Source organism: Callithrix jacchus, chromosome 1 (assembly GCF_049354715.1).
Source record: "Callithrix jacchus isolate 240 chromosome 1, calJac240_pri, whole genome shotgun sequence".
Taxonomy (NCBI): domain Eukaryota; kingdom Metazoa; phylum Chordata; class Mammalia; order Primates; family Cebidae; genus Callithrix; species Callithrix jacchus.
In genome coordinates this window covers 10,910,981-10,924,817 of record NC_133502.1, presented here as the reverse complement: position 1 = coordinate 10,924,817, position 13,837 = coordinate 10,910,981, and the positions used below count along the sequence as shown (strand labels likewise).

At 42.5% G+C, this 13,837-nt stretch overlaps 1 protein-coding gene across 7 annotated transcripts in view; it reads left to right on the top strand.

Annotated features, from left to right (window-relative positions):
* Nucleotides 1-13,837, top strand: part of ABCC4 (ATP binding cassette subfamily C member 4 (PEL blood group)) — a 291,898-nt gene that overhangs the window by 126,987 nt on the left and 151,074 nt on the right. For 3 of the 7 annotated variants that reach the window (XR_008475284.2, XM_054242433.2, XM_054242362.2), the window contains 4 exons: nucleotides 1,167-1,358; nucleotides 11,156-11,250; nucleotides 11,454-11,540; nucleotides 12,024-12,140. Coding sequence is in view for 6 of the 7 variants with exons in the window: in XM_054242433.2 (XP_054098408.1) it covers nucleotides 1,167-1,358; nucleotides 11,156-11,250; nucleotides 11,454-11,540; nucleotides 12,024-12,140 (491 nt within the window). In the remaining variant the exon portion in view is untranslated. The remainder of the gene's footprint in view (nucleotides 1-1,166; nucleotides 1,359-11,155; nucleotides 11,251-11,453; nucleotides 11,541-12,023; nucleotides 12,141-13,837) is intronic. The other 4 variants (XM_017969971.4, XM_002742481.7, XM_054242467.2 and 1 more) reach the window with 3 other exon arrangements.

The window sequence follows — 13,837 nt, the reverse complement described above, 5'->3', positions numbered from 1 at the left end:
CAAGTCACATGAACACATATTTAACAAACCTGCAGCCAGGTGTGTAGCCCTGTGTTAGGAGCAAAAGATACACCTGTAAGCAAGACCCAGATGCCACTGCCCTCCAGAAGCTTCTGGTATCTTGGATGAGACAGATATACAAACAGATGATTTCAGTTCAGTATTGCAAGCTCTCTGATACTGGGGAGTACAGACACGTCTATGTGTTGTAAAAGATGCGAAGGAAACGTGCATACTCACTTAGTCTCATGCATTCTAAAGGAACACAGTAAATCTAGATGAAGGGTTTATAACCAGTGAGTGCTTTCACAATTGAAGTTTGCTCTCCAGAGACATCATTGCTGGGTATTAAAAAAAAAGTCTGTCTTAGTGCACAGGATATATTATTTATTTTTATTCATTCATTCATTTATTCATGTATATATGGATGGATGTATATTTAGTTTTTGAGACGGGGTCTTGCTCTGTCGCTCAGGCTGGAGTGCAGTGGTGCAGTCTAGGCTCACTGCAACCTCCAGTTCCCCGGGTTCAGGTAATTCTCATGCCTCAGCCTCCCAAGTTGCTGGGATTATATGCGTGCCACCATGCCCGGTTGGTTTTTGTATTTTTAGTAGAGATGGAGTTTCACCATGTTGGCCGGGCTGGTCTCGAACTCCTGGCCTCAAGTGATTCACCCACCTTGGCCTCCCAAAGTGCTGGGATTATAGGTGTGAGCCACTGCGCCTGGCCACGATATGTTATTTACATATAGCTTTTCTACAACAAGGTTTTTGTCCAAAAGGATACCTGCAGGCAGGAACAATGCCTTCAGTATTGGCTATAGGAATGATATATCATGCTCGGCTGCTCCATTACTGTCAACATTCTTAGTTGATCTTGGTTCCATGTAGCATTTCATTTAGGGGAATGAAACTCATTTAGGGAAAGTCATTAGGGAAGGGTAGATTGTTATACTCCACTGTTAGTATTCCTTACAAACTACTAGTTTACATTGACCAATATGTTATTTCCAATTTTTAATCACAACTTCCTGTGCCATACTAGATCCTCTTTTAAATGAATTAAATGATGCTTTTCAAGCTCCCAGCACTGGGCAAGGCTGCACTGCAGTGGCTTATTCTTGTCTCATGTTGACCGAACATGTGTTTTTTTACGATCTATTTCAGTCATCACTGTTAAGTGCTGTACTCGGGGAATTAGCCCCAAGTCATGGGCTGGTGAATGTGCGTGGAAGAATTGCCTATGTTTCTCAGCAGCCCTGGGTGTTCTCAGGAACTGTGAGGAGTAATATTTTATTTGGGAAGAAATATGAAAAGGAACGATATGAAAAAGTCATAAAGGCTTGTGCTCTGAAAAAGGTGAGTGATGACTTTTGGATTTCATGTACTCAAATGTCCAGTAATATTAGTGTTTATTTCAACAACGAGCTTTATTAACTTTTTTTTTAATTTTGAAAGACCTTTGATTTTTTTTTTTTTTTTTTGAGGTGACATTTTGCTCTTGTTACCCAGAGCTTGGAGTGCAATGGCACAATCTCAGCTTACTGCAACCTCTGCCTCCCAGGTTCAACTGATTCTTCTGCCTCAGCCTCCCAAGTAGCTGGAATTATAGGCATCTGCTACCACGCCCAGCTAATTTTGTATTTTTAGTAGAGACGGAGTTTCTCCATGTTGGTCAGGCTGGTCTCAAACTCCCGACCCCAGGTGACCCTCCTGCCTTGGCCTCCTGCAGTGCTGAGAATACAGGTGTGAGCCACTGCTCCCAGTCCTCGAATGTCATTTAATACTTTAAGGCAGTTCTCCCAGTAAATAAACACATACACTGTCGTTTAAGTCTGATGTGAAAATGATATATACAGGGTGAGTTTGTGGGGGGGTTGGTTGGTTTTGTGAAGTTTCATTTACTTTTAACATTTTCTTTTTCAAAATAGACAATTACAAAAATTTGCAAAAGCAGAGAGAAAGGTGTCTTAAACCTGCATGTGCCCATTGCTTAAGTTTACGTGCGATCGACCTGTAGCCAGTTCTATTCAGTCTCCAGCCCTGCCCTCTGCTAGCCCCACTCCCACCCCAGATTCTTCTGATGTACACCCTTGACCTCAATTGTACTTCATTTGTGATACCTTATTACTTATCCCTAGAAGGTAAGAACACTTTTGAAAAAAATTACATCTTACCTAAGAAATAAATGACCAAAATTCCCTGCTGTCATCAGCTGGCTAGGCAGAGATTACGGCGCTTTAGCTCTCATTGCCTGCTGGTTTGCATCAGACTCCAGAAGACGTCTGCACTGTGCGCTTGGCTGGTGTTTCCTGCCTGGGTCCCTCTCACACCATAGCTTTCCTTCTCCACCACCTTTAAAAAGGAAAATTTGTCACAGTAGTTTCTGGGCTATGGGTGTTTTTTGGCTACATGGATAAATTTTTCAGTGCAATTTATTATTTAAAGGAAGCAAACTGTTTAAAAATTTTTTTTCATTGTGTATCATTTCACCTAGAGAGTGATGGTTTTCACAAAAGATGAAATGTTTGATTGTCCACTGAGGTTTTCATAAAATTGGTGGGCAGTTGATGGAAACTGAGCATACTTAATAGAAGACTATAAGTTAGAAAATAGAAAAAATGGTAAATACTGATAAATGCTATGTTACCGTCTTTGGGCCATAAAAATCATTGAATAATGGCACTAAAGGGCTCTCCCTGGGCTCTGCAGTGTGGCCTGGACATCCTACTGTTCTTTTATACTGTCTGGAAAAAGGCCGCCACAGACCGTCACAGTTGTGATGCAGAAGGCTTCCAGCCAGGTTTGCAAGGAGTGAGTAATTTTGCTTGAACAGGGGCTTGAATATCATAGATTCTATCGATCAGGTGAGTAGTCGTTGCTAGTGATTTGGACAGAAACATCATTGCTTGTTTAATGGGCTGTTTCTTCCTTCTGGCCTATTAATGAGAGATGATGCATTTTCAGAAGTGACATTAGGTTAGCACTAAGGAGCTAGATTTTTATTGAATAGTATATACTATATAGGAAAAGATGGGCTAAGGCAAGCTCCTAGTTACTCAGATTCCACCAGGTGTGAATTTTTTCTCTCTCTCACACACACTCACACATATGCGCACACAAAGGCATATGAAGTTTTAATCTGTTGCCGTGATTTCCCAGTGCCTTTGCTGTTGCTGTCCTCATTTAATTTTTTGATATTGCTATCCTCGTTTTTTAAAACAAAAGTTTCATTTTATTCAAAGTACAAAATTGCTAACATTTCCCTAAAATGATGACTATACTTCTGCTTGTCCTGCTCTGGTGTCCCCCCACTGTCCCCTGCTTCCCGAAAGGTCCATTTTAGAGAAATTTTGCAGGAATACAAGATCAAGGCAGGAGAATATACAAGGTGATTTCAGTGTGTTGCAGTGAGCAGAATATATATATATATGTATATGTATGTGTATATGTATATGTATGTGTATATGTATATATATGTGTATATGTATATGTATGTGTATATGTGTATATATGTGTATATGTGTATATATGTGTATATGTATATGTATGTGTATATGTATATGTATGTGTATATGTATATGTATGTGTATATGTATATGTATGTGTATATGTGTATATATGTGTATATGTGTATATATGTGTATATGTATATATGTGTATATGTATATGTATGTGTATATGTATATGTATGTGTATATGTATATGTATGTGTATATGTATATGTATGTGTATGTGTATATGTATATGTATGTGTATATGTATATGTATGTGTATATGTATATGTATGTGTATATGTGTATATAAGTGTATATGTATATATGTGTATATGTATATGTACGTGTATATGTATATGTACGTGTATATGTATATGTACGTGTATATGTGTATATACGTGTATATGTGTATATATGTGTATATGTATATATGTGTATATGTATATATGTGTATATGTGTATATATGTGTATATGTGTATATATGTGTATATGTGTATATGTATATATATGTGTATATGTATATATGTGTATATGTGTATGTGTATATGTATATGTATGTGTATATGTATATATATGTGTATATGTGTGTGTGTGTATATATATATATATATATATATATTGTCTTAGGAAGTTGAGAAACAGATGGCAAATTTTGCAAGTTTTCCCCAACTAGTAGTTAGAGCTGATAACCAAGAAGCTGCTGCTGGACCAGGCCCCAGAGATAGGAAAGATGGTGTGCCATTTTTCAGTGGAAGGGTGGTACTTGGCAACCTGGGCCTTGTCTTTCGGCTTTTGCCCTCCATCACTGGTCTATGATAAGTTAGAAGTGAGGCCTTGGGACTAATATATGGCTTTCTTGGGAAGGCTTTGTTGCTCTTTGCGTATTAATCTGCATAGTTTAAAAATAACCTACTACTAAACTCTAGAATTTAAGAATGATTTGTTCCATAGCAGACTTGGTAAAGTGGAGGGTTGGAGAGATGAAATGAATCACCTATGCATTTGCAGTTCAGGCTCAAACCCGCATCCACCTAGCTCCAGATTCCATTTTCCCCTCTTCCAGGCTACCTCTCAGTTGAGGGTGTTTACGGGATAGAACTATTTTAAAAATTGGGTGATTGATACAAAGGTAGAATGTGGGACAAAATGGTTTTCAAGCCTTTTCATTTTACCTGTTCAGCTTCTGATACCCACATGAGACTTCAGATCCCAGGTCACCCAGCCCTGCCTTGCTCCTCCCAACATCAGAAAAGCTCTCGGAGGAAGAGGGGGTTAGAGACAGTGGCTGCCATTCAGCCTCTTCCATAGCCACCTTCGAAGACTGGCCCAGTAACTCGGGTAGTATCCCAGGCTTCGGCCACCTGTGGGCTTCTGTGTGGCAGGCAGACTCCAGTGGCGATGGGGTCCCCTCAGGGCTGGGCTGCATGGTCACACCTTGGTTCCTTCCTGGATGTGTATAAGCATGAACTGCTGTCCCTCTGTGCATGGTTCCATCATCAGCAGGATGGTGGGCCTCCGGTGGAGAAGTCGAACGTAGCAGGAGGCTGATCCAGCTTTGTCCTTTGCTCGCTATCCCTTTTTTGTGTGTTTGTTTTGTTTTTGAGATGGAGTCTCGCTCTGTCACCCAGGCCAGAGTCTAGTTGTGTGATCTAAGCTCATTGCAACCTCCGCCTCCCAGGCTCCAGTGATTCTCCTGCCTCAGCCTCCTAACTGGGATTACAGGTGTGCACCACCATGCCTGGCTAACTTTTTTGTTTTTAGTGGAGATAGGTTTTGTTACGTTGGCCAGCTGGTCTTGAAGCCCTGATCTCAAGTGATCCACCTGCTTTGACTTCCCAAAGTGCTGCCATTATAGGTGTGAGCCACCACGCCTGACCAGCTCGGTATCACTTTGGACATATCACATGACTTGCCTTGGGCCCTTGATGTCTGATGGGCTGAGATGGTTTCCATTTATGATTGTTTAGCAGGGGACCAGCAAGAAACCAGGGATCCTCTTAATGAGTTAAGAGATCCTTTGCTGACTCCCTTTCAAATCCAGGTATCAATAGTGGGCGTGAGATGGCCATAGAGAACAGCAGCTTCCTGGAATTATTTTGGCTCGTAGATACAGAGATTGCATGTGTAACCAAAAGCTGCTGGGCAGAAACAGTCCTGGGTGTGTCGAGGTGTTTGCCTCTGTTTCATTTCTTATTAAATGGGAGAGACACAGCAGGATTGTAAAGACTGCAGGCATTGTCTGTAAAATGCAAACATGACTGGTTTTTGGTGAATGGTAGCTATTGCCCTTTTCTCTAAATCAGTTAATAAGATAAAGAAAAGATTTTGCTTTATACCCTTCCCTCCCTGCCCCCTCTCCAGCAAAAAAAAAAAAAAAAAAAAATCTAGAGGAGAAAATAGGAACTAACAAGATTTCTCAGATATACTGATAGCAACTAGATATAGTGTACTAGATACAGCTGGAATAAATTTATAAGTTCATTGAGCTAAAAACATCTTTGAGATAAAATAATAAGATAAGAAGTAGTAATTCACATTTAGCAGCATTACTTTAGGCTAATTACTTATTCAAAGTGATATCATAGCAAGTTACAGGCCATACCTCAGGAAACAACATAATAATGTAGATACTTCAGTGGGTAGTGGTTAAAATCCGAGGCCCTGGGGTCAGATGGCTCTGGGATTCAGACTCAGTTCCTCTTTAGTAGGTGTGCGATTTTAGCTAATTGTCTGAACCTTAGAAAGCCTCAATTTCTTCATCTGTAAAATAGAGATAATAATACTATTCACCTCATAAGGCTATGGTGAGGATGAAATTTGATCATAAACTTAAAGCATCTGATTACTAGGAACACAACAGGCCTTCTTTTTATTTATAAGAGCCACTCATTTTGGGTAAAATCACATGAAATGTGACATAGTTAGAAAGAATGTATCTGTATACAACTTCCATTGTTTGAATTGATATTTATGTAGGGATTCTATACTTAGTACAGTAAACAAGTCAACAATAAAAATAGTTACCCTAACAGATGCAATGTATCAATATTATGTCACCTTTTGCATACTTTCTTTTACTCTTTCTGCACTTTTAAGCAATGGGTATCCAAAGGCATGGAATTGATAAATTTGAGTTTAATGTTTTTCTGTATAGCTTGATTAACTATACAAACCCCTTCGGGGCACCCACTATCTTAATCTTCCAGTTTCTTCTCATATTTACCACATTCCTGCCAACTTGGACATTTTCTTTTCAGATTGCCTTGACAATCATAGAATAACTGTTGTCATACTTTTTTTTTTTAATCTCTCAGTTGGGAGAGTCATTTCACTCCTTTGTGACATAATAGGAAATAAATGCTGAGGGCCAGGTGTGGTGGCTCAGTCTGTAATCCAAGTACTTTGGGTGGCTGAGGTGGGAGGATTTCTTGAGGCCAGGAGTGAGACACCAGCCTGGGCAACATAACCAGACCCCTGTCTCCATTTTTTTTTTTTTTTTTTTTTTGAGACGTTGTCTCACTCTTGTCTCCCAGGCTGGAGTAGAGTGGCATGATCTCAGCTCACTGCAACGTTGCCCCTCAGGTTCAAGTGATTCTTCTGCCACAGCCTCCAGAGTAGTTGAGACTACAGGCGCATGCCACCACGCCCGGCTAATTTTTGTATTTTTAGTAGAGATGGGGTTTCGCCATGTTGGCCAAGCTGGTCTCAAACTCAAAACTCCTGGCCTTGGGTGATCTGCCCACCTTGGCCTCCCAAAGTGCTGGGATTATAGGTGTGAGGCACCATGCCTGGCTTTTTTTTTTAAGCTGAGTACAAAAGGTCCAATGAGGTGAATCTAGCTAGGGTGACTAAGTGTACTGATAGTGCTGCTTATGGATAGAGAGGCTTCAAGTTCTGAGTTGTTTCAGTATTGCCTTTCTATCTTCTCACAAGCGCTCAGGGAAGCCTGATATGAAAGGGCAACAGGCTGTGAACTGAGATGAGCTTGGTTCAGACTCCAACCTTCCTTTATTAGCTGAGAGTCCTCAGACCAGTCCTTCATCTCAGTCCCCTCATCTGTAAAGTGTGGTCAGTACTTATTGGCAGTTATCATGAAGATTGGAGATAACATGAGGCATCAGGAACAGTGGCTGGTGCCTAGCTCTTATGTCTAGGAGTTGACTCATGGAGCAAGAAGCTGAGTACACACATACACATTATGAAGGGGAATACGACAAGTCCTTCCTAAGAAATATAAACGAAGCCTTAGGAACCTAGGAACCTAGTAGAGACAGTGATGTTTTCTGACTGGGGGAATGCAGGTTGGTTTCATAGAAGAGTTTGAGCTGGGCCTGGAAAGAAGAATAGGATATGAGTAAACTGGGATAGGAAGGACCATTCCAAATGGATGCAAAAATGTGGCCTGAAGCTGGAGAGCTCTGCTCTCTGACTCTGGAACCTGCTTCTTGTGCTGGGGCCTCAGGCCTGTCCCCTGTGACCATCCCCACAGTGTCCTCAGTGGTCCTTCTGCCTTCAGTGTCACCATGGTTGATGTACACACGCTAGGATTTTGATTAGATGGTGTCAAACCCGCGTAGCCATGTCATGGTTTTTCTCTGGTTTCTGTGTCTGCGTTTCAGTACAGGTGGTGGTACATTAAATAATTGGTTACCTTTATGAGAGGTACCTAACATGCATAAGATACCTTCCTCCCACTGAGAGCCCTCTGCTTTCCGCTCACCTTTTTTGTTTTAACCAAACCGGAAAATCATGGTTAGGAAATCAGCCTGACTCAGTTTGCACTTCAGATCCTTTGAAATATTTTCCGTATCTAAGGCTCCTCCATAAATAGTTTGCTCAGTCGACAGCACTCAAGGTCATTGTAGCACTCAAAGTGCTACTACAGACACAGAGAGAGCTCGTTTCCTCTTCCATATCTGCACTTAATGAGGCAGGTATTTTAAGTGCCTTTTCTAGAAAATGGCTAAGATTGTGGTGCTACAACTTGATGCTATTTTGAGAACAAAAAAAACAGTGTAAAATCAAGGCACAGAAGCTTAACACATTCTCTAAGGACCATCAGCAATGAAATGAGGCCAAGTAAACAGTGTGTGTTTGTGTTTATATGGAAGGCTGGGACCCAATTCTAAAATGGTGCATTGTCTTTTTAATGAAAATTGGAAGGGAGAGATAGTGTTAACTGGTGCATTGTCTTTATTTATTTATTTATTTTTTTGAGTTGGAGTTTCGCTCTTGTTGCTCAGGCTGGAGTGCAATGGCACCATCTTGGCTTACGGTAACCTTCGCCTCCTGCGTTCAAGTGATTCTTCTGCCTCAGCCTCTCAAGTAGCTACGATTACAGGCATGCGCTGCCACATCTGGTGAATTTTGTGTTTTTAGTAGAGATGGGAGATGGGGTTTCACCATGTTGGCCAGGCTAGTCTCATACTCCTGACCTCAGGTGATCCACCTGCTTTGGCCTCCCAAAATGCTGGGATTACAGGTGTGAACCATTGCACCTGCAGCACTGTCTTTTTCTGAAAACTGAAAGGAAGAGATAGTATTAACTTCTGAGCTCAAGAAAGAGACAATATGAAATAATAATTTTCATAACGGGGCACTTACTGCCTGTCATTTGCTGCAATCTGGTTCAGATTGGAGTATTAGGGGACTCCTGTGTGTCTTCATGGGCTGCCAGGGAGTGTGTTCCAATGGCGATACTTCTTTTTTCCATTTTGAGTTGTACTTTATTTAGTGGGATTCATACTATGAATGGGGTTCTGCTGTTGGTTTGATCAGAAAATATGTCACGGTCATCAATAGCAAATGAGAACAAACTCAGATCCTTTTTTCACTTAAGAGAGTTAATACACTTACTTTAGATTCTTCTGGCATTCTATGAGTTTATTAATTCTTGTTTCTCCAGGATATTTTGTAAAAGAAAGAAAATGATAAGTTAGGGAGGTCAATGGACTTGCTTGTCATGGAGATTGCAGTGTGCCATTTGCTTTGTCTCCTTGGCTTTGTCAGAGTAGAGACAAAGAAAGGACACCTTGATCTGTAAGAAGGCCATCTCTGTACCATCCTAGGTTGATGCTTATTAAGTTCAATCAGCACCCAGCAATCTTCTCCACACTTTGTTTGTCTATGCCAGGATCTGTCTAGTGATAATTATAGGCCATCCAAGTGAAGATTTCTAATATATTGTCATGTCACTTAAACATGATCATTATCCTGTTATTTTCACGGATGTTCTTGTCATTTTTTTTTTTAAATACACTATGCTTTGGCAACTTCTTAAGTAATTTTTAAATGTAACTTTGGCTAGATTCTCAAATAAAACTTGTTATCCTTCCTAGCTTTATTTTTTTGGGGGTAGTGGGATGCTTGCATGGAACAAGAGTCTCCTCACTGCAGCGAATCTGTGCAGTGTTTCATGGGCACCCTGCTCCTTTCCCTCTGGCTTTTCCTGGCCAGGCTGCTCTTTCTGCTCTTGTTTTTTGCATGGTTTTGTCTGTCAGCCTATTGTGGTGCCTTAAGCATCACTGTGAAGACGTTCTTCTCTGAGAATGGAAAGCTCAGACAAAAGGCAACAAAATGGCTCATGAAGACACAGTTGTTCCTTAAAAAGTCCCATGGCTTTATGCTGCCAGCCCTCACAGCTGGGTCTCTAGCGCAGACCTCTAGACTCTCTTATCCAGCAGCAAGTCACGATTGCCGGTCAGCATTTCAGTCCGGCCGTAATCAAGCTCTTGATTTTACCTCTTACATCTGCATCCCTCCTTTCCCTCAGTGCAGTAAATGCTAACCCTGTTCTTCCCTTGTCTTATAACAAAACCAGTGCAGCCCATCTCTTTTTCTATCACAACCCACACCCATCTCATCAGCAGATCCTATAGGTGCTACCTTCAAAATGTGTTCAGCACGTAACCACTCACATTCACTTCTCTGCTCCCCACTCTGGTCCCAGCTACTGTTGTTTCTTGTCTTGATTATTGCCTTGATCTTGTCCTTCCTCCTATTTCCCTGGGTGTGAGCCCTTAGCCCCTCTTGCCTCTCTCTGCCTCTCCCCTCCGCTGCCACCATCTTGTGCTCACAGTTCTGCTGGCCTCCGTGCTGCTCTTCTGTGAAGACCTCAGGCATGCATTGTCCCGTGGCTTTTGCACTTGCTCATTTCTCTATATGGAGCACTCTCCCTGCAGTCTGTGCCAGCCACTCCATCCGCTGACTCATCTCGATCAGACCCCCTCGATCAGAGCCCTTGCTGACCTCCCTATATAAAGTGGACTTTCCCTCTGTCACTTGCTGTCTCCCTAAGCCAGCTTCCTTTTCCTTCTTAGCACTTATCACCTCTTGCATTTGTGTCAATCTTTTATTGTCAGGTCACTCACTGTGGAAACTCCTTCACTGCTGAATTCACATGGAGTTGGTACTCAAAAAATTTCTGTTAAAATGGCTCAGTGCCTAAATGCTATGGAAAACTACAGCCTTATGATAGATAACTTGCCCAGACAGTGTATTGGATAGGTTCAAAGTTACAATTTAGTTACTATGAAATATATCCATTGCTGTTGATCAAATACATGTATATTTCTGAAGCACTAATGTGCAAAGTTTAGGGTAACAGAGGGAGATCATGTTTAAGTCTTTTTCCCTCCTTCTTTCTTTTGTCCATATAGGATTTACAGCTGTTGGAGGATGGCGATCTGACCGTGATAGGAGACCGGGGAACCACACTGAGTGGAGGGCAGAAAGCTCGGGTAAACCTTGCAAGGTAAGTTGCGTTTCAGCAGCCACTATGCAGGTGTCTTTTGTGCTGCTTCTAGTGGTGGTAAACACATAGGGCCTGCTTACTGTGTTTTGGGTCCTGTGTGAAGCACCTTCTTGGATTATATTCCATTAGCACTTGAATTAATATCCAGTTGTTGAAAGTTTTCATGATCCTAAGTGAGAATCTGATATCTCTATATTTTCTAGAGCTGTGTATCAAGACGCGGACATCTATCTCCTGGACGACCCTCTCAGTGCAGTAGATGCGGAAGTTAGCAGGCACTTGTTTGAGTTGTGAGTTTGTGTCTTAAGTCATTTCTGCTTTCCCAGAGCCATTTCTAGTTGGCTCAGGAAAGCCTTTATGGCTTTCAGCGTGTCCTGCTCTGGTGTCCCCCCACTGTCCCCTGCTTCCCTGAAGATCCATTTTAGAGAAATTTTGCATAAATACCAGGAAAATATACACGGTGATTTCAGTGTGTTGCAGTGAGTGGAGTGTGTGTGTGTGTGTGTGTGTGTGTGTGTATATATATATATATATACACACACAATATATATATATATATATATATATATATATATATATACACACACAATATATATATATATATATAATGTCTTAGGGAGTTGAGAAACAGAAAGTTTGCAAGTTTTCCCCGACTAGTAGTTATAGCTGATAACCAAGAAACTGCTGCTGGACCAGGCCCCAGAGATAGGAAAGATGGTGTGCCATTTTTCAGTGGAAGGGTGACACTTGGCAACCTGGGCCTTGTCTTTCAGCTCTTGCCCTCCATCATGGATCTATGACAAGTTGGAAGTGAGGTCCTTGGGGCTGGGTGTGGTGGTTCACACCTGTAATCCCAGCACTTTGGGAGGCCGAGTTGGGCGAATTACAAGGTCAGTAGATCAAGACAATTCTGGCCAAAATGGTGAAACCCTGTCTCTACTAAAATACAAAAAAACTAGCCGGATGTGATGGCATGCACCCCTAGTCCCAACTACTCGGGAGGCTGAGGTAGGGGGATTGCTTGAACCTGGGAGGTGGAGATTGCAGTGAGCCGAGATTGTGCCACTGCACGCCAGCCTGGCAACAGAGCAAGACTCCATCTCAAACAAACAAAAACAGAAGTGAGGTCCATGGGACCAACATAGGCTTTCTTGGGAAGGCTTTGTCATTCTTTGCATATTAACCTATCAGTTTAAAGATGGCCTACTAGTAAAATCTAGAATTTAAGAATTAGTTGTTCCATTGTATACTCTGCTTTCAAGAATCTAATGTTGCTTCATGGATTCTTACCAGAGTGAACACTTAAGACCCACAGACGTGTAGGCCTGGCCTGCCTTTGAAACTAGTTGCCTAGAATCTGGCTTCCCCCACAACTCTTATGTGCTGTTTCTGGGATTTGCTTTCTTTGGCTTTTGCGTAGACACTGAGCTATGGAAGTAGAATTACTCTGGAATCTTTTCTGTGCATTCTGTAACCTCATGTGTGCCGACGGACACTTCCTATGTAATCTAGACTGGCCTTTTCGAAAGCACTGTGAACCGGTTTTGCTACAGCAGCACCCACATCTGCCCCATAGCCAGCTTCCTGCTTTGTGCATTGTTGAGGCCAATGAGCCTTTCCCACTCATTTAGCCCTTCTGGGCACACTGAGGTAGATGCTGCTGCAGGTGTTACTGCATAAAACGTCTTCGCTTGCAAAGGAGGGCAGTCAGCCGTGGAGAAGGGAAGCACCCGGGCTGGGCTGAGTGAGAGAGAGACAAGTTCAGATCTCATTCTTGCTCACAAAGAAATTGTCTCTGCATGGATTCAAGACTAAGTGCATGGGAAAAGTTCACCAGACTCCAAGGCTTAGGGGATTTCAATGTAGGACAATCTATTGTTGTTTTTTTTTTTTTTAAATAGGGTCTCGCTGTATTACCCAGGCTGGAGTGCAGTGGTGCAATCTCAGCTCACTGCAGCCTTGACCTCCTGGGCCCAAGGGATTCTACCTGCTGGGTAGCTGTGACTATTGGCTCGCATCACCATGCCTAGCTCATTTCGTGTTTTTTGAAGAGAGGGGGCTTCACCATGTTGTCCAGGCTGGTCTCTTCCCTATGTTGTCCAGGCTGGTCTCGAACTCCTGGGCTCGAGGGATCCATCCCCCTTGGCTTCCTAGAGTGCTGGGGTTACTGGTGTGAGTGCACCTGGCTTAGGGCAATCAATTATTTTAAATGGAAGCAGTGGGCAGCTGAAGTTGGAAAGGTCATGGAGGGCCAGGCTTGGCTGGAAGTAGCCTGTGTCCTGCAGGCAGGTAAGGGTTTGTGGTGGCTGAGAGTAGGATAAAGAAATAGTAGATGCAGAGGTGTGGAGACGGGGAGGAGTGAGCCTGTGGGAAGGAGAGCAGCCGGGCCCCTGTTCCTCTGGCGGGGGATAGAGAAGGTACCGTGAGAGAAAGCTGTTTGGACCTGCTCGCTGGAAGTCCTGTCTTGGCCCGGGCTGCTCTCACAAAACGCCACAGGCCAGGGGAGCTTACACAGCGGCAGGTTGTTTCACACCATTCTGGAAGGTGCACGTGCGAGATCAAGGCGTCTGCAGCTGCGGCTTCTCCC